Genomic DNA, 23,979 nt, shown 5'->3' with positions numbered 1-23,979 from the left:
TACCCTCCAAGGTTTGGGTCAGCACTCAGGTTCAGTCTTCGTCTTCAGGACATCAGTTGAATCGCCCTCAGTATCTCAGCTCTGGGTAAAGGGGCACTTCCCTTATAAGGAGGTAAAGTGTAAAAGGGGTAGACTAAGGACAAGGATGGTTCTAAGTAAAATCAGCAAAGTCACTAGGCAAAGTGACAAAGTCTCTGGATCATCTTAAGTTGCATCAGCATCTCCCTAACTAACTAACTAACTCATTTCCGTGTGTCAAGAGGTTTTATCCCTTTTTCTTGGTACATTCCCCTAAAATCTGATTGGATAATTATTGCACCCCACTATCTTTAGCCAATTAAAAAACAGATTATGTCATTAATCTTTCACCCCACACTAGTTCTCAGACATTTTATTGGTCCATATGATTGACGTCTTCAGAGGTAGCACGTCCGGTATGATTTCATCCTTCTGTAATTTCTTTGCACATCTTCGGTCAGTAGCTCCATTGTCTGTACCAGTTTGAACGACCTTGTACATTATACTAATCTACACAGTTGCATTTTAACTATTACATTTCTACAAGCAATATGAATTTCATGAGAACGGATCTAATATAGTTACATTGAACTTCTAATTTGAAGGAAAAAAAAACAAGAGTCCATGTCCTTTTGCGAGTCAGCACACTGCACGTTTAGAAAACACATTTAATATGAGAGCCAGGCAGCTAGGCCTCGACTCATGCTAACTAAGGCCTACAAAATTTATTTAGCAAAACTCTAATAACATAATCATTAATAATTAGTACAAAACCATTCTTTAACATAATATTTTATCAACATTAGTCATTTTCATTAGTCCCCGCATACAATGGAGGCCACTCCCCGTGGTCACATTTCAAGTGCACGTTTAACAAAATATACTAATGTAATTTCTGTGCGGCATTATCACACATTAGAGATATAGATTAAATAAGCTACGCGCTCTCAGTCCCTCCTCTGATGACGCTCGTCATCACACCAACCTTTCCCTTTCAACCTTTGACTTTGCTCATAATGCTCAGTTCAACATCTTGCCCTTTATGTGAGCTTCCCAAATTTCATTAAACATTTTCTCCCATTCGTTTTCTTCATTTCTTTTATTTCTTTTTGTCCAATTTCTTCTAATTCTTTCATTAATTTTGCATGCTCCCCATAAGCCTAATAAACAGATCAAGACAATTAATAGACCCCCTAATATTTTTGCAAGCACCCCATTCCAAATATTACTAAACCAGCTCCCTACTCTGGCAATTCCTTTTCCAACTTTCTCCCAAACTCCAGGTTCCTTCAAATCCTTTAAATCTGCACTATCTCTTGTTAGGTTAGTAAGCATACCTCTAATCTTTTTACTATTATTTGGAATAAACGAACAGCAATGACGCTCGTTAAGCATCTTACAGACTCCGCCGCTCTTTGCTAAAAGAATGTCTAAAGCAAGCCGATTTTGAAGAGTCATAGCTCTTTCCGCAGCAAGTTCAGTATCCATTAGGAGTATAGCCCCTGTAAAATTTGTCAGCATGTTATCCACAATAATAGACAACTTTCGAATCTTTATGAAGTTTAAAATAACTCCTACTGAAGGAATTATGGCTCCAAATATGTCACCAACGACAGCAGCCGCTGTCTCTCGTTTTTGTCTAATATGTTGTAATTCAGACATTTTAGGTATTTGTTTAAGTCATCAATCTGGTAAATCTTTGGGAAAACTATCCCCAAACAACATGTCCCATACCATCCTTTAGTGAGACGGTAATAAGCATTAAGTCCACAGATATAATAGATCCCAGGGATCGCTGGATCCTGTCCATTTAACATGAATGTCCATTTACTCTGAAACAAAAACACATGCCTGCATTCACTCGTTCCCAGAAATAAAGTGTCATGATCAGATTTCGGCCTATATATACAAAGCCTACCTACATGCAATGCATCTATGGCTAATTTGCCATGCGTCTTTATTGTGGTGTGAGCATAATCAATTGCGTATGTGCGTTTTTCTAACCCTTTCTCTAGTCTTTCTTTCAGTGCTTTACGTCTATCATCAGTGTGGTCTAAGAAGCTCTTCTCTGCAGGTGTTAGTAGGCAGGTCAAATTGTTGCGATGCGCATAAGCTGTGCCAAAGGTGTCGGCTCAAAGAACCCCTAACTAATTTTATACTGTGCTCCTTAGCTAACTTGTTCAGAAATTCAATCACAGGCACAAAAGAAAAACTACATCTAGATTTGAATAAAAATATTTCACATGTTCCTGCTCATAGAATCTTGTTAGTAGCAAACTACAGCTTATCCCGTAGGTTAGAGGCAAACTATGATAAGTGACCCCTTCTTGTACTGATGAAGGAATCTGTGTGCACACATAACAGTTCCTCGCATCCATAGTATCAACATACTCATTCAGCAAGCGATAGAAGACATTAGTAGAAAGTTCCCCTTTGGAATTAGTTCCCTCATGCAAATATTTTGTATCCTGCTCAAACTTTTCCCACGGTGTTAGTGTAGCAGTCTCAGGTTTTGAAGCATTGTTAGGCACTTTCTTATCCAACCAGGGAATTCCCACAATCACACCCATAATTATTATTGCACAAACAATACCTAATATAATACTTAGCCAACCACACACTTTAGCCTTTTTGCTACTACCTCTAGTGTAAGCCATGATCTGTAAAGAATCAGATAGCAGAACAATTCAAACAATCGACTTGAGGACAATTTAAGAGCTCTTTCTTTTTTTTCTTAATGCAAAGTCTTTTTTTCTTTCTGTGTGTATTTACAGAGTTTCACTCACCCCAGGACCCTTTTGTCAAAACAGGTTAGGAGCTTGACATAATCGTTTTTTTTTTAGTCAATTCAGGGTATTAATGTCACATCCAGTAATTTTCAGTCTTTTTTCTTCAGCTTTCAGCTTTTAATTTAAATTTCAATTTTTTAGGACAGTCTCTTTCTCTATTTGAATTCAGGTACCGTAGTATTGGCCTGGTACTTCTCGATCAAAGCAAAATGCTAAAAATTCTTGTCATTCAGATGTTGTTGCATGCGCCCATTCAGGACCCGCGTACCTTCTGTTTGTGACTCTTTTCCTTTTGAGTCTGCGTTCACTAAGATCCTCCCTTCTGGTCGTATCAACTTCCTCCTCTATTGTCTCACAAGGGACGACTTTTTCTCTTGCAGCTTGTTTCTTTGGCCAGTTATCACCTTTGTGCGTTTTCTTCCTGCTTGGCCTTTCAGGACGCTGATCAGCACCCTCCTCTTGTGCTATGGTGTTTTCTCTTGACAGACCTGCAATTGGCTCAGGAGGTATCTCTGTGTTTTGATCTCTGTCTGCTCTCTCCCCCTCGTCTTCTGGGTCTGTAACGGGTACAAGCTCTAACCCGTATCCGTCTACTTCTGGGAAAACCTCTCCTTGTTGCGGTTCTCCTGCTACCTCTACTGAGATAGGCTCACCGTCACCTCTCTCGAACTCGTTTATTGTTTGAGGGACTAGGCCGTCCTCAGTGGGCTCTCCTGCAGTCTTAGTTCCCCTTTGAATACTCTCTGGCCCTGAGAATTCCTTCTCTGGAATTGCTGTTTCGGCACTTCAGGTTCCTCATCAGTTGGACATGTCACTTTCTTTGTGTGACTGGCATGTATCTAGTTTGGTACGCCTGCACATTTCACAGCAGTGGTTGTTGTCAGTATTACTTGATATGGCCCCTTCCAGCATGGCTCCAAACACGACTTCCTAACGTGCTTCTTAACAACCACCCAGTCACCAGCTTGTAGAGTGTGAACTGGATCACTGATTGGTGGCAATGTATTGGCCTCCACCTGGTGGGAAAAAGAGCAGACCACGTCAGCCAAACCCTTGCAGTAGTCCAACACCATATCATCCGTGATATTCACAAGAGCATTTGCAGGTACTGCGGGCAACCTCATAGCTCTCCCCATCAAGATCTCATGGGGTGATAGTCCTTTCTTCTTATCAGGTGTGTTTCTCATTGACATCAGCACTAAAGGCAATGCATCTGGCCATTTCATATTGGTAGCTGCGCACATTTTTGCCATTCTTGACAAGGTGCCATTCATCTGTTCCACTAATCCTGATGCTTCAGGGCGATAGCTAAAATGCAGCTTCTGCTTAATGTCCAATGCAGCACACAAGAGCTTTAGCACCTCATTGTCGAAGTGTCTGCCTCTATCTTATTCTAAAGAGACCGGGAGTCCGAACCTTGGTATTAGCTCTCTAAGCAATAGCTTTGCTACTGTGAGGCTGTCATTTCTACGTGTAGGGTAAGCTTCAATCCAGTGACTGAAAACACACACAATCACCAACACGTACCTCAAGCCTCCACACATGGGCATTTCAATGAAATTCATCTGCATCTTGCTAAACGGACCTCCAGCTCTCCCTATGTGGCTCAAAGTCAGCACAGTCCCTTTTCCTGCATTCATGTGTTGACAGATGATGCACCTGTGACAGGTAACCTCTGCGGTTTGTCTGAATTTCGGATTAAACCAAACAATTTTGAACAATCTAATCATTGCGTCTCTCCTAAGATGTGCCTTCCCATGATAAAGCCTTGCAAATTGTGACAAAAGACTGTTTGGCAAAACCAACTTCCCCTCCTCTGACACCCACAAATCGTCAGCTCTTTGTACACATTGCATTCTCTGCCAGGAACGTTTCTCCTCTCTGCTAGCACGGCCCTACAGTGATTTTAGCTCATCTAATGTGTCAACAACTCTTAATGCAAAATTTAAACACGTTTCATTTTCAGTTTGCGGTAACAATTCCCACTGATCCTTGAACGATATACAGTTCAATGCGCAAAACCTTGCGACTTGATCTGCATAGCTGTTTCCCATTGATACAAAGTCTTGTGACTTAACATGAGCATTGCATTTCACCACGGCAATTTCAAGAGGCAACTGAATCGCATGCAACAAATCCTTAATCAGTTCGCCATTTTTCACTGGTGAGCCAGAAGAGGTCATAAAACCCCTCTGTGGCCACAATTGGCGAAAATCATGTACAATTCCGAATCCGTACCTGCTGTCCCTGTAGATAGTGACTTTCAGATTTTCAGCTGCGTCGCATGCCTTAGTAAGGGCAATTAATTCTGCCACTTGTGCGGAATACACTCTTTCGAGCTAGGAGGCTTCTATAATACCAGTGATTGTACATACTGCATAACCGGCTCTCAGTATTCCGACTGAGTCTCTCAAACAGGATCCATCAACAAACATAATGCAGTCATTTTCTTCTAACTGTGTATCTTTAATATGAGGTCTGGGTTTGGTACATAGTTCTGTTACCTCAAGACAGTCATGCTCCACTTCCTCTGTATTGCTAATCTCAGTGTTTTCAACAGGAAGTAGAGTTGCCGGGTTCAACACAGTACATCATTTCAAAGAAACATTTAGTGATCCCAGAATAATTGTCTCATATTAAGTCGGGCATTTGTCATATGTTGAGTTTTAGTTCGGGTTAGCAAAATTTCAACTGAATGTGGAACCATTACTGTTAAGGGATGTCCCATTACTATGCCTCACACTGTGTGAGGCGCTGACCAACTGCTGCAACTGCGTGCAAACAACCCAGTAAGCCTGCTGCGACTGGGTCCAAAGTAGCTGAAAAATATGCTACAGGGCGGTTTGCACCTCCATAGACCTGTGTTTAGACAGACAAAGAACAAGCATCACGTTCATGACAAAACAGTAGAAAAGGCTTCGTATAATCAGGCATACCTAAGGCTGGTGCCCTACACATGCACTCTCTCAATTCAAAGAATGATTCAAGCCCTTCTTCGGACAGAATTATGGTATACGGGTCATCCTTAGTTTCCTTGCCTGTCAGTTTTATCAATGGTTTAGAGATAATCAAAAAGTTGGGTATCCACTGGCGACAGTAGCCCACCATTCCCAAAAACATTCTGAATCTCTCTTTGTTATCGTGGAATTCATCTATAGTATGGCCGTCACCTTCTCTTTTGATATTCTCCTGGACCATTTTTCAATCAAGTGCTCTAAGTATTTCACCTCTTTCTGACAGTAGTGGAGCTTCTTTGGGGACACTTTATGTCCGTTCTTTCCCAAATGGTTCAGTAAGGCAATTGTGTCATACCTACAATCGTATTTCACTCTGGACGCAATCAGCAAGTCGTCAATGTATGTTACTAGAGTCGAACTGAAAGGCAGTTCTAGCGACTCCAAGTCCTTGTTCAAAATCTGATTGAAGATGGAAGGTGACTCAGAAAACCCTTGAGGAATTCTGCACCAACTGTACACCTTACCCAAGAATTTGAAAATGAATAACAATTGGCTGTCCTCATGAAGAGGCACCGAAAAGAACGCTTGTGATAGGTCCACCACTGTGAACCACTCTGCATCACACGGAACATGGAACATGACTACTGCTGGATTTGGTACTATGGGCCAACACTTCACCACAATATCATTTATTTTCCTCAAATCCTGCACAATTCGGACCTTCCCACAAGGCTTTTTCAAACCCATTATTGGCGAATTACATGGACTGCTCAATACCTCCTTCAGAACTCCTTGCTTTACAAAGTCTGCAATTATCTGTGATACCTGGATGAGAACATCTTGTGCCATGTGGTACTGCGGCACCTGGGGAAACACTGCATTTGGCTTTACTTGTACTTTAACCGGTTCTACTCCTTTTATCAGTCCCACTTCCTTTCCTGTCAGGTCCCACACTTTCTCTGTCACGGTTCCTTGCAGCTCAGCTGGCAAGTCAGTTACTGTAAGCATCGGGAACAAGGTTATCAGAGGGCAGTCTTCATTTGCGGTCTCTGTTTCTGATTCTGAAAACTGCCCATCATCTCCCTCATCATCACTGTTTGTTTGCACTTCAATCCCTTCATTAGAGCAGGTAATCGAACATTTCGTCTTGCACAGTAAGTCTCTTCCCAGTAGGGATACGGGACTTGAATCATAGACTACAAACTTATGCAGTCCCTGGAAGTTGCCAATCTCAACTTGAACTGGGTCAGTAATCGGATTTGTCAGGTACTGGCTTGCTACTCCTACCACTCCTATGGTACGCCCTGATAGTGGTAATTGCGGTACCTGTGCACTTCTGACTGTAGAACGTGTGGCTCCTGTGTCAACCAAGAATGAGACCTTGTGGCCCATCACATTCCCCTCTACATAGGGTCACCTCTGATCTACTTCTATGGACGCTGCAAGCCTACACTCCTCACTGTCTGAACTGTCATCCGACCATTCATCATTCATTCCATCTTCACCTCGCAATGGGACCTGGTGACATCCTTTTCATCCCCTGCGCATCATTTTGAACCACAACAGTATTCAAGTCTGTACCGCGATTCACAAAGCCTCTACCTCAACCTCTCGGCTGTGCCTGAAACATACCATTCCCTTGTGATTGCTGCTGTACCATCTGTTGGATTCCGTTTCCCTGTATACCTGCCTGTGCTGCCTTAATCTGCATCACCATCACTTTCTCCTTCAACTTTCTCTGCTTCAGTTCAATCTCGTCACTACAGTATTTTGCATATTGCAATACCTCATCAATCGGCTTCGCTTGCCAGCAAATTAAATGATTCTTAATCATATGGCTAACCTCTGGTCTCATTCCTTCAACAAATCTTAACACAAGATGGTTCATGTCTTTCGGTTCAATAGTCTCAGTGCCACTGTAATGCTTAAACGCTTTCAACAACCTCTCATAATAAGCATGGATTGACTCCTTGACCTCCTGTGAGGTCCGATCGATTTTCTGCCAATCAGTCACTTTCGGCGACACTTTCTGCTTCAAAAACTCAATCACTTTATGATAGTACTTCATCACCTCCTCAGATGGTGCTCCAGTCACCTTATCCCATGCCGGTTCCTGCGTCGGCCAGTCCACACTTCTCTTGCACTCAAGCCATAAATCAGGTGGAACAATGATCTCAGACAAGGTATTCAAGTCCTCCCAGAGACACTTCGCAAGCTTCACAAATCTGTCTGTCTGTTGATACCACTCTATCGGTTTCTCCCTCAACCTGGGATAATCATTTCTAAATGACAAAATGTCTCCCCTAATCCATGGTACATGGATTAAGACCCCTCCAGCTGTCTCTCTCATTGGTAACATTTTTACTGATCCCGTGTCTGGTGAAGCTTTAGCTTGACTTGATCCCGGACTGTCGCTTTTCTCCTTATCTCTCTTCTTTGCCCATCTGCCTTCCCATTTCTCTAAAGCTCCCCAGATCTGCGCACTGTGCAGTATTTCTTTAAGAGGCGCTTTCATTCCGGCAGACCTCATATGCTCAAAATCCTTGGAGTCAAAGTCTAATCTGTAGCTTCTTTTCAAATGTTTAGTATTCTCAATATCAATATTGTATTTGTCTGCCAGGTTCGCCAACCTCTGATGTACCTTACCTACTTCTTTAGTGATTTTGGGGCACAGATATCTCAATTCTGCTTCTGTGTATGACTCTAACCTGTTCTCCCCCATTGTCCCTTCCACTAGTTCCGTAGCTTCTACTCCCAGTCTCACAAAATTCAGGTATTCTTCCCTTTCTGGCTTTTCGCAGTTACCGCAGTATTTTGTGAAGCATAGGTCTTTTCTAACCACTCATTCAACTGCTGTACAGTAAAACTTTGCAACAAAATATTCCCTGCATGCATCATTGGCGACTGCGAGGCATTTGTATTTACTGTCTGCGAGGTCAGCATACCTAACCCTGCTTGCCTCATTGCTTCTAAAGGTGCTACAGTCGGATTAAGGTCTAACGAGGACCTGGGTACTTCAGCTGGTTGCTCTCTTGGTTGCCATTAACTGGGGAGTTCCTATGGACCCACCTCCTGTTGCCTCTTGGGTCATTATTCCCTGATCACACATACCAGGCTTACCCTGTGCATACAATGGTACCGGGGGACCAACTGTGATAGGTAGCGATATGGCAGCTGGTGTCTGACCTGTCTGCGGTGGAGGTTGCAACTGTGTCTGCATGTCTGGCGCAGTTTGTACACTGACAGCATTTTGTGTCAAAGCCGTATCACTAGTCTGCACTGTATCTGTAACTCCCTTATCCTGCGTCAGGTTCCCAGGACCCGCACTAGTGCTCGGGGCATTGTCGTCTACTGCGTAAGGTGGCGGGTGATCATGCAACAACTGATTAAGAAACTCCTCATCATCCGAGTCTTCTTCCTCTATCCAAGACCTCTTAGTCTCTTTTGGTTTGCTAGATCTCTTATCTGTCTTACAGGTGGCTTTCTTTCCCTGTGTCTCGTCTTATTGTGTTATTGCTGGAAACAATTTGAGTCCGTCAAATATTCACCTTCTTCACATTTTACTCTTGTTGTCCCATCTAGCCTCAGCGAAAGTCTTTTCTGCCCTCCTCATCCTTCTCTCGAATTTCTGCTGTCTTTGTTTAATAGCCATTAAATCCCAGACTGCTAGTGCCTCATACTGAGCTGGCCTCGGAGGTGGCTTTTGTACACTTAACATCCACCTCAAATTTTCCAAAATTCTCATATCGAACGTTCCGTGTTCCGGAAATGCTAAACATCCCTCCTTCTCTGTTAATTTGCGCCACTGTTTCATCCATAAACAAGGCGCGACTCCCTTTTCCTCCATTACTATATAAGCTGGAGTACCCTCGGGCGGTGTAGGCTCCCCTTCACTCGCCATAATGTATGCATCTCCTTTCAGGGTGCTCCTAAAAGCCTTAATAAAATTCATCTTTGCGTCTTTTGTTTTGTTTTGTCTTTGATCAGGAAGTGACTTTAATTCCCAGGACACTCTTCACCCACCTTTCTCAACCTAATGCCTCTCACGGACGGCTGCCAATCCGTGCGCAACCCCTTTCGGTAACTGACCTATCCCAGCGTGGCACTGCTGATGTCACACTCACTCACTGTAGCTGACAAAGTCTTGCGGCTTGTCCTCCTTACACTGGATTCACACCAACTAATGCAAAATTACTGCGAGCACCTTTAATAACAACAACTCACATTTTCCAGTTTACTACAGGAAGGGTACACAACCGCTTCAGAACTTTACAGAGATTTCACTTGAAGCCTCAGCCGCTACTCTCTCCTTCTCAGTTCCCTCATACGCAAGCAGAATTCTACCCGCAAATCCTACTCTCGACTTGTCAATGGTGCGTTCTAGTGCACTTTAGAACTTACCAAATCTCCATCGAAGTTTTCACACACACAATTTGACTCAAACCCGACTTGTCAACTACGCCCGATTGACCTATTAAACCGCACAAATTACAACATAAACCCAAGTGTCTCCTACACTTGTCAATATACTCTGGAGTCTTAGACCACGCCGGGTCCATACATTAACAACCAACCATGTGGATAATTTTTTAGCACAAAGCGCCACACTCACATGAAGTACGCCAACTTCCCTATTCTCATACTGCGGAGTACGCCCACTCCTACTAAAACAACATTACCTTGCCCAAACACACATAATCCTCACAAAACACCTGCAATATGCATAAGCTGAGCAAGCGCAAATTCTACACCACAGATGCTAAGACGCCGAGAACATTCCCAACTCACTTACGCAGGCTCCGAGATCCCGGGAAAGTAATGGGGAATTTAGAAACACATCATATCTCCAATTTGCATCATCTCCGAAAAACAATTTCTCCAATTTGCATCATCTCCGAAAAACAATTTAAACAATACTTTTCCGTCCTAGGGACCCATAGGGCCTAAACCGCCGCTTGCTACCAGAAACTGCTAACGCGTCCCTCTATGATAATTTATTACACATCAGGACTCGTTTTAGGCCAATGAATCTTTTGACCCAGTTGAGAGGCACCTTAGGACGAGATAGCTAATCAATATGTCGATCAGTACGTCAATAACGTCATCAATATTTAGTACAACAATGCATTTCACCTTAGTCAAAGTCATTTAATCAATTCAAGACACCGCCATGACCCTGCAGTCATGAATAACCACACGTTTAGTAGAATTTTATGAGGTTTATTCCCTATTGATTACAATTCTAAGAGCAGGTGGGTTAATCTCAAAACCAAGAAAGAAAATAGCATAGTCACAATATGGCAACTCTGATAAGATTTCATTAAGGCAAGAATCACAAACATCAAAACATAACACGGTGCGAACATAGATCAATTTTAGCAGAGTGTCATTAACGCATTAGTTCAACAAAGCATGGATTCAGTCGTTTGTCTATTTGCGTCAGTTTAGTGAACCCCTGTCCTAACCACTGATTAGCAAAGGCATGTTGGGCTTCATGCAAAACAATTTAGAAAACCAATTTGGAAAACATCTAGTTATGGTCTCTGTCAAAGGTAAGCAGTTGGTACCTAGAAAGGAAAAGCAAACAGGCAAATCACAAGTTCACTGTCATAGTTACCCTCCAAGGTTTGGGTCAGCATCAGTTGAATCGCCCTCAGTATCTCAGCTCCAGGTAAAGGGGCACTTCCCTCATAGGGAGGTAAATTGTAAAAGGGGTAGACTAAGGACAAGGATGGTTCTAAGTAAAATCAGCAAAGTCACTAGGCAAAGTGACAAAGTCTCTGGATCATCTTAAGTCACATCAGCATCTCCCTAACTAACTAATTTCCGTGTGTCAATAGGTTTTATCCCTTTTTCTTTGTACATTCCCCTAAAATCTGACTGGATAATTATTGCACCCCACTATCTTTAACCAATTAAAAAACAGATTATGTCATTAATCTTTCACCCCACACTAGTTCTCAGTCATTTTATTGGTCCATACGATTGACACCTTCAGAGGTAGCACGTCCGGTATGATTTCACCTTTTGTAATTTCTTTGCACATCTTCGGTCAGTAGCTCCATTGTCTGTACCGGTTTGAACGACCTTGTACATTATACTAATCTACACTGTTGCATTTTAACTATTACATTTCTACAAGCAATATGAATTTCATGAGAACGGATCTACTATAGTTACATTCAAATTCTAATTTGAAGGGAAAAAAAACAAGAGTTCATGCCCTTTTGCGAGTCAGCACACTGCACGTTTAGAAAACACATTTAATATGAGAGCCAGGCAGCTAGGCCTCAACTCATGCTAACTAAGGCCTAGAAAATTTATTTAGCAAAACTCTAATAACATAATCATTAATAATTAGTACAAAACCATTCTTTAACATAATATTTTATCAACATTAGTCATTTTCATTAGTCCCCGTATACAATGGCGGCCACTCCCCGTGGTCACATTTCAAGTGCACGTTTAACAAAATATACTAATATAATTTCTATGCAGCATTATCACACATTAGTTCATAAACATTTCATGCTAATAAAGATTATATAAGCTACGTTCTCTCAGTATTACACAGAGAACCTCCCCAACCCTTCTTGAAGACTTCAGGATTGCTCAACACTGCCTACTTGGACCAGTTTGTGAAGACTGTTTACACCCCCATCTTTAAAAATTCTATGAATCACTGATGGTGGGAGCTAAAAAGCCCACAGCAGGAAGCAGAGAAGTGTTCCTTTAAGAGATACATTTTCTGGTCTTTACTAAAATGCAGTAGTATTTCCGCAAGCCCAATTTGTGAGTGATGTTGTTCCATGCTGTGAGTTCCAGGAGGAAGGCTTAATACTGTGATTCTATTTTTAGGGTCAAGCCTGTGTCGCATGCGCTTCCGCATGAGTTTCGCTTGCGAGACACTTTAGAAGTTAGATAAGGGCTTGGTGCCCTGTTTACTTCACGTCAGTTGTCTTTCATTGGTTCGTGGGCCTGCCTGTTGAAATCTGCTTGCTTTCATTAGTTGAAGGCACCCATACGTCATGCCTTTTCTGGTTTTTAGCCCTCCTCGAGCGCAGCGACCAAGTACTTGCGAGGCTCGCTGTTTCCCAACAGGTTTGGGGACTACGTTTTATCTTTAGTTCGCAGCGCGATCTCGCTTGTTTATTATTATTATTATTAGCAGTAAAATGAGAAAAGATTGTCAACGGTTCTCGAACCCCGCTTTGTTTACTCAGCAGCCCTTCACCTTCTGCTGACGAATTTCAGCATTCCAAGAGAAACGCTCCCACGATAATTCGCAAACACGCCATCACTCATCTAAAGCCCTCTGGTCAGTCACCAGAAATGAACTGTCTCGTAAATAAAACCAAGTAAGTTACCTAAAACCGTTTTTATATGTTTAGGATTTAAAAGAGGATTTAAAATATGTCTCATCATTTCCGTATGTACTGCACTTTGGGGCGTTGCATGAATGTAGCCAGGCAGTGGCGTAGCGTGAGGGGGGGTACATGGGGGGCCAGCCGCACCGGGCGCAACAACTGGGGGGGGGGGGGAAATCCACGGGTTAGGGGGCGCAAATTACTTGCCTTGCCCCGGGTGCTGACACGGGTTAGGGGGCGCAAATTACTTGCCTTGCCCCGGGTGCTGACAACCCACGCTATGCCACTGTAGCCAGGTAATGTCAATATTAAGGCATCTCTAGTGGCACTGTACACATTAAAACAACATGCCCAAGAAATTGTCTTTTTTAAGTGCTCAGGGAGGGCTCCTGCAGATACATTTCTTTTGTGCATACACGGTTCAAAAACACCTTTCAGCGTTCCAGGTTGTACGGGCGAGGTCAAACAAGAGCAGGGGTCTTCTTTAACGAGAACAGTTGCATTTTCCCTTCCCCAGTATAGAGATTGATTTAGTGTCCTCCCCTACCCCACCCTTTGATGCAAACCCACAATTACCTCAAGTGAGTAAAACAAGGAAACCCGGCCTTTCCTTGAATATTTCACATCATCCCTACATCCATTCATCCTCCCACCTTTACATCCGGCCAGAGCTGGCAGCGTCATAGCGTTTTGCTTCTATTTACTGAAAGCCAAATTGAAAAACCTTGACAAGCCAAATAGCTGGCGCAAAGCTGTTTGGCTTTGTTCCTGTGTGTTTTAGGGTCGGGCGCACAAGCGCTTCACCTGTTGTAATCTCTCTGTGGGGATTTAACCTCCCCCACTCTTGCTATTCATTCTTTTGTGTGCTTGTTTTAAATGCTTCATATTTATTGGTGCATTTTGTGAATCGTCCCTCCTTCGTGTGCTGAGTTCTCTCACAGGCGATTTCACTAAGTGAACATTTTGTGGAATATCACACTATGTCACGCTTTCTCCTGTTACAGCGTGTGATGGCCCCCCCTCCGGTTTCAGTTTGCCTTTCATCCCAGCCAAGATTCTTTCTAGACACTCACGCAAGGAGCCAATAACTCTCAGACTCATGTTCATGGCAGCCATGGCACTTTGAATTGACTTGCTTATGTCAACCTTTTTACTTTTCGTTTTCAATTTTATGTGGCAAGAAAAGTCCAGTTAGGAATTTACAACGTTAAAAGCTCTAACTCGAGCAAACGGGAGACCCATTGCATTGCAAATGCTTGTTAATGTATTGCTCACACAACATTTCCAACTGCCAGTGCTATATATAGCTCCTTGTCTCCCTACCAAATGTTCTCTTTTTCTGCCGTGCAGAGAGGGGCACAGATGGCCATTGCTTGTATGCAATAAGGCATGCCTTGAAAATAATGAAAGTCTGGGCGAGGTCCATTAAGTATCAGAAAGATGTGGCAATGCTGTGAGTTGAGTCTTGTGCAGTTGTACAGTGGTGCTCTTCATTAAGGCCGGGAAGCAGTCAGTGACACATCTTAGAAGTGCTTTGCTAGCATCAAGGCAAAAAAGAATTAAGACTTTTATGATAATGCTGATGTCTACTTTGGAGGTTATGACTCGATTTTGCTTTTGAGTCTGAAGGGACAGTAAATCATCCACTGTTTGTTTTATTTGGCTTTTTTTCTGAGCCGAAGCATGCACCCAAATGGTAATGGCAACCCTAGTTGAAGCTGCTTACTTTCCCTTCATCCAAGGCACCCAGGTGTGCTACAAAATAGCACATGGTCAGAAGTGTCATGAATCATAACCAGCTTAATAAACTATAACGTTCTGTGTGACAACACACTAGAAGCCAGAACATTCTCTTAACCAGCCAAGGATGGCCTCACTGTTCTGTCATAACATAGCACACATGTTACAGCATAACATAACATGCCATAACACTGGCCAAAGAGCATCATATTATTTGTTTGATTATGTTTAAATGTTAATTCTAAGACTGTTTTGTGGCTGTATCTCAACTCCAGACAGTTCTATTTTTTGTACCCTCCCTTAAGTTAACTCTCATCTAAATAGGCATGTTATTCCTTTTCAAAGCCACAGCTCTGGCTGGGCAATTAATTTATTCAGTGGAATGACAAGTATATTATGGTATCTGAGTTACACACCATCTGTTGCATGATGGTGTACGCCTTGACTAATACCTCGCCAGCCTGTGAAAGTTAAGAGGACAAAGAAAATCACTTTGTCATCCAAACTGAGTGCAAATCGACATGAAGCTTTTGACAACAGTGGTAAATGTAGCATCTAAAGCAGATATTGCCAGGTAATCACTGATCATACCTCACAGTGTGATAGTTGGTAAGTGACTCTGTGTATTCTTAACAATATGAACTTTGAAGGAGAGATTGGGGACGATGGAGAGGTGATTTGGTATTCATGGTTACATGTGGTACAATTTCATGCTAGAAACCAGTCCCAAATCTGGACCAGCTTCTAGGTATGAAGTTGAATTCCAGTCTTAGTTATCATCAGCTTCAGATAAACACAGACTTTGGATGAAGTAGAGGCATTTTTAAGGCAGTCAATGCCCATGAAAGAGGAGACATTTAGATACATTTGGGCATCTTCAACCTACTGGTAGGTCTTTATTCCATGGTTTGTGAAAACTTAGAGCAGGTCCATGTACAGGTTGAAGAAGAAAGGCCAGGTGATTGATCCTTTCAGTGCTATATAGGTAACTAGAAGCCACTGGGACACAGGATTTCCATGTGGACAAGATGGAAACAATCGAAATGGTAGAATCACAAGCACCCAAGTATAGTGTCAGTGGATCCCATGTGCACCATGAGGATGCTAATGAAGGCTTAACTGTCCATGGTATCATAGACTGCTGAAAGACCAAGTTATTACAAAGAGATAGGGTAGCTTGTGCGATCACAACATGGATGACATCACTGGTTGTCCTGAGCTGCTGTCTGTAAACGGAATGATAGGTATGCATGAGTGTTTGGTGTATGTCTTCTCCTCTAGTTGGATGACTACTGCACTTCTATCAGTTGTACGATGAATGGGAGTGGAAATGGGTGAGGGTCTGTAAGAGTCTTTCTTTTAAAAGCATTCTAGAGTGTAGACTGGTTGACTTTGCTATAGAGAAGATATCATCTATTTTGAGTGTCCAGGAAAATAACGTGGGTGAAGAGGCACTGACTATGTTGTCTGGTGGCTTGAGTGAATTATCCAATTTCAGGATGGTTAAGGGCTGGCTATCTCCTTCATTTGCAGTTGCTATAAGAGCATGGATGTTTCTCTGAACCCTGGGCCAGAAAATACCTTAATATTCGAACATTTGGGTTTCCTGCAAGGTGAAACAGCAGCCCTGTTGACAATCTGATTGATGAGATGAATAGGTTGTCTGATATTATCTCTTTTTCTATGCATTCACCTACTGATTCAGGTATGGGTGTGTCTGGTGAAAAGCTGACATTGTTTTGGTAGCTTACAAGAGAGCTTTGCATCTTTCGCTGCCATCTGCAATGGTGACAGAACTGGGGTTTTTGGTTGGCAAAGTATGCACCCTGTACAAGCAGGAACCACCCTGCTAGTCATGGTAAGCTAGATGAACACTTAAGAGATAATCTGTGCTCACCCACTGGTAGGTTGGCATAGAGCAGCCAGGCGTATCTAAAGAGGCAATGTCTAAAGCAGACACATACACACACACACAGGGAAAACACCAAAAAGCATACTCCAGACAGATTAGAAAAATAAATTATATTTTTATGAATAAAACGACTAAAACAACAAAAATCCAATCAGTAGAAGCCGAGATTTGAATTCTACAGAATAAACCCAAAATAGTTATTAGAAGTTAATAGCATTGCAAGGATACTTGAGGCCAGGCTAGACTGGGGTAAATCTAAAGTTCAGTCTGATCATTATGGAGGGCAGGCCAGCTACAGGACCCACGCAGGGTCTGCTGAGAAAGTACAGTGGATGGAAGAATCGTCGACGTTGTGGACTTGATGCATGGAGCAAAGGAGGAGATGCGTCACTGTCAATGAAGGAGCTATAGGCGATGCGTCAGTTCTGAGATGCGCCAAGGATGCATTGAAGATCAGGCAGTGTTGGGCATCGAGGCACTGCGTTGTCTTCAAACCGCTGGGATGGAGTGAAGCACTGGCGCCAAGCTGTTCAATGTTGAAGATAGGGCAGAATCCAGGGATGATGCACTGCACAGTCAGAAATGCAGTGTCTGTGACTTGGGTCGTGATGTATCAGTGGAAAGTGGAAAGGCGCAGGTTCTGAGCGGCGCAATGTCATTGATGCTTTGGTTTTCGTTTATTAAGAGTACAGATACTCACCTTTAAGGGCCCAGGGCTGGATTGGCACCACTTGGCAGTGCAGGAATCACAGCAGACAGAGTCCATGTCCTGGTTGCAAGTTGCAGGCAGTCATTGATGTCCCTGATACGAGAGGAGAACACAGGCAAGTCAACAAGCCATTGGAGTCACTCTGGGTTCAGATGAAAGGGGTCCAGTCCTTCCTCAGCAGGTCAGAGATCAGCAGGATAACTCATCAACCTAGAGAGCCTTCCTTCTTGGACAGCAGTCCAGCAGAATGGCACCTCTTGAAGCACATCAGCCCTTACTTCTGGAAGGGTTCATCACAGGTTCAGTATTGTACTGATTTGGAAGGGTCAGAGACCCATTTCTTATACCCAAATGTGCCTTTGAAATGGTGGTGATTTCCAGGAAGGGTCTCTGAAGTGCACAGAGGTCCCTTCTTCCTAGCCATGGCTCCAGACTACCAGTAGGAGGTAATTAGCCTTTTGTGTGGGGACAGGCACTCCCTATTCAGGTGTAACTGTCAGCTCCCCTCCACCCTTCCCGTCCAAGAAGAGCCATCAGAATACAGATGAATTAAGTTGAGTGCTCAGACACACCTAACCTTCCTGTGTTTGTGGCTGTCTAGAGGGAATGTACAAAGTGTAGTTGTCACCCACCCCAGGCATACACTGGAGACAGGCTGCAGGCACACAGAGCTGTAAGAGCAGAGAAATGCCCACTTTCTAAAAATGTTATTTCTAAAATATGAATGTTAAATCCGACCTTACCAGTAAAGAGGATTTATCCTGTGATATGAAACATGATGCAGCTACTCCTTTCTGATCACAAATTACAGCTTTAAAGTATATTAAGGAATTTCGAGTGCTGGCCTATGAGAGAATTAGGCCTCACAGCAGTGAAAAACAACTTTGGGAGTTATCACTACCACAACATGTGAAAGTTAAAAGTACATATCCTGCCTTTTAGTTACATAGCACCCTACCCTATGGGCCACCAAGCGCCTACCTTTGGGGTGACATATGTTAAAAAAGGGAGTTTAAGGCCTGGCAAGGGGTTTTAAATGCCAAGTGGAGGTGGCGACAAAACTCCAAACCTAGGCTCCACAGTGGCAGGCCTGATACATGTTTAAGGGCTACTTAAGTGAGTGGCACAATCAGTGCTGCAGGCCCACTAGTAGCACTTAATTTACAGGCCCTGGGTATGTGAAATACCACTTTACAAGTGACCTCTAATTTAATTAAATAAGCCACTTGTGTAAACACAAATGTTAACATGTTCTTGGGAGAAGCACATACACTTTAGCACTGGTCAGCAGTGGTAAAGTACTCAGAGTTCTAAGGCCAAAAAAAGATACAGTCAAAATTTGAGGCAAGCATGCAAAATGGTTAGAGGAAGACCACCCTACAGCTGACCAGTCTAACAAATGGTATGGGCAGAGTGCTGTTTCACATCCTGCAAACATACCTAGGGCTGGCCTACATGCTATTTCTATTTTCATGATGTGCTTCTTCCCTTTCATTCTTGAGATGTACTCACTGTTTCTACTGTGCTGGGCACACAAAATCTTCTGTAAAAAGTGGAAGTTGATCAATAGTTTGAATAAGAATTACAAATGTGAAAGTAAAGCACTCAGGGAGTACCTGCCACATATATGGACCCATAAGACTGTAAGGGATGCAAATAGATTTGAATGAGACAAACACCTGGATTCCATTCTGTCCAAGCATTAATATCGGTGGCTGTATTCTGGAGTTTACACCTTGCAGGCTGAATGTGTTTATGTTGAGAAAAACATACTGACAAAATCTAGTGAAGCACCAACCAGTCTGAGCTTCAAATATACTCTTGTCAATAAAACAGCTTCCCCTCTGAAAAGATCTGGACAGAGTTTCAGGAGCATGTGGGTGTGGACCTCCTCAGTTAGACTGCTGGCTAGGGTTCACTTGCCATTTGCTTATGTTGAAATGGATTTGCTGGTAAAATAATTTGGCACTTGAAAATGTGCAGGAAATTAGAGTTCTAGAAATGATGTACTCTTTCTCTTGTTGTGTATTTATATATGTTAAACCTTGTACTCGTAGGCTTTACATTGTCTCTGCCACCACACATGAGTAATCATCTTATCCAAAGAACTCAACCTTCCTGCCAGATTGATCAGTAGACCCTCCCTCGCTATTGCCAATAAACTTATGTAAATTATCTGAATTACATAAAGCAATTGTTATTCATGTATAGCAGTTAGAAGCTGCCCATATAGTAACCCCCGAAAATGATGCACAGCGGCTCATTCCGTATGAGCTTTGTCAACATATAGATCAAATAGCTGGGTGCTGCAAGATGGCTGTGGATGATATGTTAGCTCTATTATTTGGAAAGGTACAAAGAGGTCCTGTAAAGTCCTTGATCAGAAGTGATTCCTTTTGGCGAGCCCTTTAAAACTGGACTGTTGATTCACAGGTGAGCAGCGTTAAAGAAGACATTCAAAGTTGGGTAGTAATAGGGCATGCAGCAACAATTGATTTATGACCATCTCCACTCCCCTTGCAAATTGGGCTTTGTGTTTTCAAGAACAAGCCAAAGCTTTGAGGGGTTTCTAAAGAAAAAAACACAGACCATTACACCATACCACCAGGGCAAAGTAGGAGAACCACCAGTTTATGATGGTTTTCTACTTTTGCCAAACCATAAATGACCCCTATTTCTTATCTTGATGATCGTGCCGTGCACTCACTAAATTAATGAATGGGCTAGTCTTGATCAATGAGAACCTCACACATTCACACACAAAAACACACACACAAACACCATACATCAAAGGATGAAGAGCAGGCCCTCAATGCCATGAGACCAAAATAGAATCCGAAAGTGAGGACACATTTCTAGAACTCTCACAGTAAATGTCCCTGATGGCCTGGAAGTTTTATTTCAGTGCAGGAGAAGCATTACACATTGTGTCTGTCTGGGACTGCCATGGTTCCAATAGTGGTCCTAGAATTAGACCACCCTTTTTGAGCAGCCTCTACAAAATCAGCTCAAGGTCTGCCTAATGTATGTAACAGAAGTATGAGGCTACTCCCACATCAGGAATACTGGGAATAGCCACTATCTAAATAAATGAGGCAACGGTTCAGAAATGTGGGTGGATAGGACATTCCACTTTAAATGTGGATGAATATAGACATAAGTGTTCCTCTCACGACCCACTTTGTAGTTTAGCAGAGTTAGTGCATAAAAGTTTCCAATGAGTGACAGAAAACATTTGGGAGGTCTCTGAAATTTGAAATTGAGTTTGGTTGGAGAACTGCCATAAATTCATGCATAAATCTAAACAATGTCTTTCTATATTACCTGGTAACTTGTCACTTAATTTTCCACTTTTTATCAACATTTGTGTTAGTGTGAGTGTATTTCTCCTTTTTCTGAAAATGTATAAATAGGGGTCACAATTAATTCTGTCAACTATGCATGACAAATTCTTATGGAAATCAGTGTGAGGACAAAAGTGTTTTCCTTCAATTAACCATAGCAGTCCTACCTTGTAGTTGTAGAAGTGTCCATTAATGGAGAACCTGTGATGCTGCAAATTATGCCTCTCAGCCGCAGGTGACTTCACTCGTTTCTTCACCAGAGCTGCATCGCTCATAGTTCTGTAAAGTGAGGGCGATTCAGGGTTCTCGCTGATCTTTGGCCTCAAGGTATCATAGCAGGAATATTCTGCAAAGAGGAGAACAGGTGATATATGACCTCTTTCATGTAAAGAAAAAGTGTGTTTTTTCTCACACTCACAGCAGCTATCAGTTCATCAGAGGTAAAATGAAATGGAATATCTATCTGTCTATCTATCTATGTATCTGTCTGTCTATCTGTCTATCCATCTACCTCACTCTGTCCATACAACTTTCTGCCTGTCTGTTAAAATATCTGTCAATCAATTCATGTGTGTGTGTGTGTGTGTATGTGTTTGTGAGAGAGAAAGAGAGACAGGCAGAAATATTCCTTGCATGGTGTACAGGTGTATTCACCTCCCTGAGTGCCTAGCTGCATGTATATCTGTTATGCTGACATATTTTGGTCTGGAGGCATGCTAATCTAAGCATGTGCACAGAGGACTAAGCCTATCCTGGACTATGTGAGGTCCTGGACCTGTACTGTGACCTCCAGGATTGTGTCAAGTATGCCTTCATTGTAGGCAGAGGAGCCCTGCCCCGGGTATGGTGCAGAAAGTGTGGGTTACAGACTCAGTGGTGTGACCAGATCTTTTTATTTGTGTCACTGGAAGTGAGGCTTACTGGCCCACTTGTGTAGTGCATGTAACGTATGGTGATAAGCTGTGTGTGTGAGTGAGCCTGCGAATGGGCTGTAATAGCCAAATCCCAATAATCACCTGAACCCAAATGTTTTGAACACCCCAATTCTTACCCAATTATGTGGCTACGGAACTTCCAACCTGTCTATTAGTTAGACACTACACTCCTCATGGGAAAATATACATTTCAGCACAGTAAAACATAATAAATAAGGAATCACTAATAACTGAGTTCTAGATCAAATATAAAGAACAAATAGATTTATTACAGAATATTTGACCAAATGTGGCACAGAGCAAAATGCATGAACTGCCATGAAGGCTCAATTCTAGAAATACAGAATTATAAAACTTAGTCCCAATTAGTCAGGTCTAGGCAAAACTCCAGAGTTAAACTCTTAAATAATACTGGCAGCATTCTCATAAGAAAATCTAACACGAATGGACAAAGTACAAATCACACCAGCAGCAGCTGATGCAACAGTAACTCTAAAAATATACAAAAATGACCCCCACAATACTGAAGCCCAAGAGTTTTTATACACAATTCACACATTCTGTTAACAGACTCTGCAAATTCAGCACAGTATGATTGTAGTTTGGGTTGTATGGGCATATTAAAAACAGCAACATAATATTCTAAATCTTTTAACACTAGCCCATTTCTAAAGGGAAGAGCAATCTTCCACCTGCTCTCTAAGCTACTGCTCTCCGGAGATGATCAGCACAAAATGAAACATTTCTCAAACAATGAGTCATAGAATTAACACACCTTCAGCAGAACTTCCAGCAGAAGTCCTTGAATATCAACTTTGAGTACACAATGGAAACTTTATTCACAGTATACACTTTATAATACAACAGTTCATGTTTAAATCGTTCACATCAATCGCTTGGTGCTCCATGGAAATGAGAGTAGAGATTGATTGCAGCAGGAAGCTAATTGGGAGGGGGGGTGAGCAGGAGTAAAATGAGCAAAACACCCAAAACTGCATCCACATTCAAATAAATGGTCTGACATGAAAATGTGGCACAACTACTTCACAGTATTAATTACATTTTGAAGTGACTCAGTAAACTCATTTAAAGTACAACATCATTACATCATCATTACAAATCTATGCACGATTGTATCCTTCAAATTTCAGAAATATCTTTACCCAACATTACACATTTGTGCATTTAAAAAAAAAGCTACTACAGGGGTGAGAGGAATCTATTTTGGATGCCTTTAGCCTAGCATAGCAGAAGATCGAAGATCCAGTGTAAATTCTGTGCTCTCACACAGTATTGGCTGCGTTCCTGTGGCCGGAGGGAGGAGATTGAGAAGCTGAAAGGAGGAGTTCAAGCCTATATTCAGAAATTCTCGGAGGTGTATGTAAGCAAGGAGCTAATAGGTAGTCTTCCTGAGCACTGCCATTTTGTGGATAGATGGCTTGAGGGATGAGACTGCAACCTCTTTTGGGTGAGGTAAGGAAGTTTCTAGGTGAGTCTTGTGCTTTTGCCTATCTCTGATTACGTCTTCTACAGTTGTGACAGCCAGGTGCAGAAAACTCACACACACATTCTGCATGTGTTGTTGGTGCTCCTGGTTGGAGATAATCTCTGTGCTACTTGCTGTGAGAAGCACTTCTTTACACGAAGACTGTGTCTGGAGAGCAACTTGAAGAGGACACTTAAAAGATGAATCACCCCAAAGTAGGTCTGCAGTTTTAGACAATGAATCTACAGGGAAGTGTCTCAACCATGTGAATGAGAAAATTATATTTATACACACACACACACACACATGTATAGATATATATATATATATATATATATATATATATATATATATATACATATAGGCAAAATGTAAGAGAGAACTCTGGGTAGTTCCCAAGTTAGGTGGAGAGCAGCTCCAGTAAGGAGCACCCTGCAACACCAGCGACACTCTACACTTGCTCACCTCAAATCTGTTTCCTAGCAAAGACTTTAAGCATAGGATTGGCACAGTGCCACCCACACCGAGCTGGAAAGCAACAAAGTATTTTACCATTTGTACAACAAAGTCTTTAAGCATAGGATTGGCCCAGTGTCATCCTTGCTGAGCTGTAAAATAATTTCACAATTCCAGGCACAGTATTACAGCTTTGGTGAAATATCATCCAAGCCAGCCTGGAATGAGCAAAAGCAGAATGCTGCTTACTGGAGCCTCTCTCCACC

At 42.3% G+C, this 23,979-nt stretch overlaps 1 protein-coding gene and 1 long non-coding RNA gene across 2 annotated transcripts in view; one reads left to right on the top strand and one right to left on the bottom strand.

Annotated features, from left to right (window-relative positions):
- Window positions 1-23,979, bottom strand: part of RASSF6 (Ras association domain family member 6) — a 208,548-nt gene that overhangs the window by 15,758 nt on the left and 168,811 nt on the right. Inside the window, exon 6 of the mRNA XM_069230302.1 lies at window positions 21,004-21,182. Coding sequence (XP_069086403.1) covers window positions 21,004-21,182 — 179 coding nt within the window. The remainder of the gene's footprint in view (window positions 1-21,003; window positions 21,183-23,979) is intronic.
- Window positions 12,824-23,979, top strand: part of LOC138291215 (uncharacterized) — a 60,778-nt gene continuing 49,622 nt past the window's right edge. Inside the window, exon 1 of the long non-coding RNA XR_011202562.1 lies at window positions 12,824-13,122. This is a non-coding gene — a long non-coding RNA (uncharacterized lncRNA). The remainder of the gene's footprint in view (window positions 13,123-23,979) is intronic.

The sequence above is a fragment of the Pleurodeles waltl genome, chromosome 1_1 (genome assembly GCF_031143425.1).
Source record: "Pleurodeles waltl isolate 20211129_DDA chromosome 1_1, aPleWal1.hap1.20221129, whole genome shotgun sequence".
Classification (NCBI taxonomy): Eukaryota; Metazoa; Chordata; class Amphibia; order Caudata; family Salamandridae; genus Pleurodeles; species Pleurodeles waltl.
The sequence above is the reverse complement of the archived record's forward strand: the minus strand, read 5'-3'. Positions and strand labels throughout refer to the sequence as shown.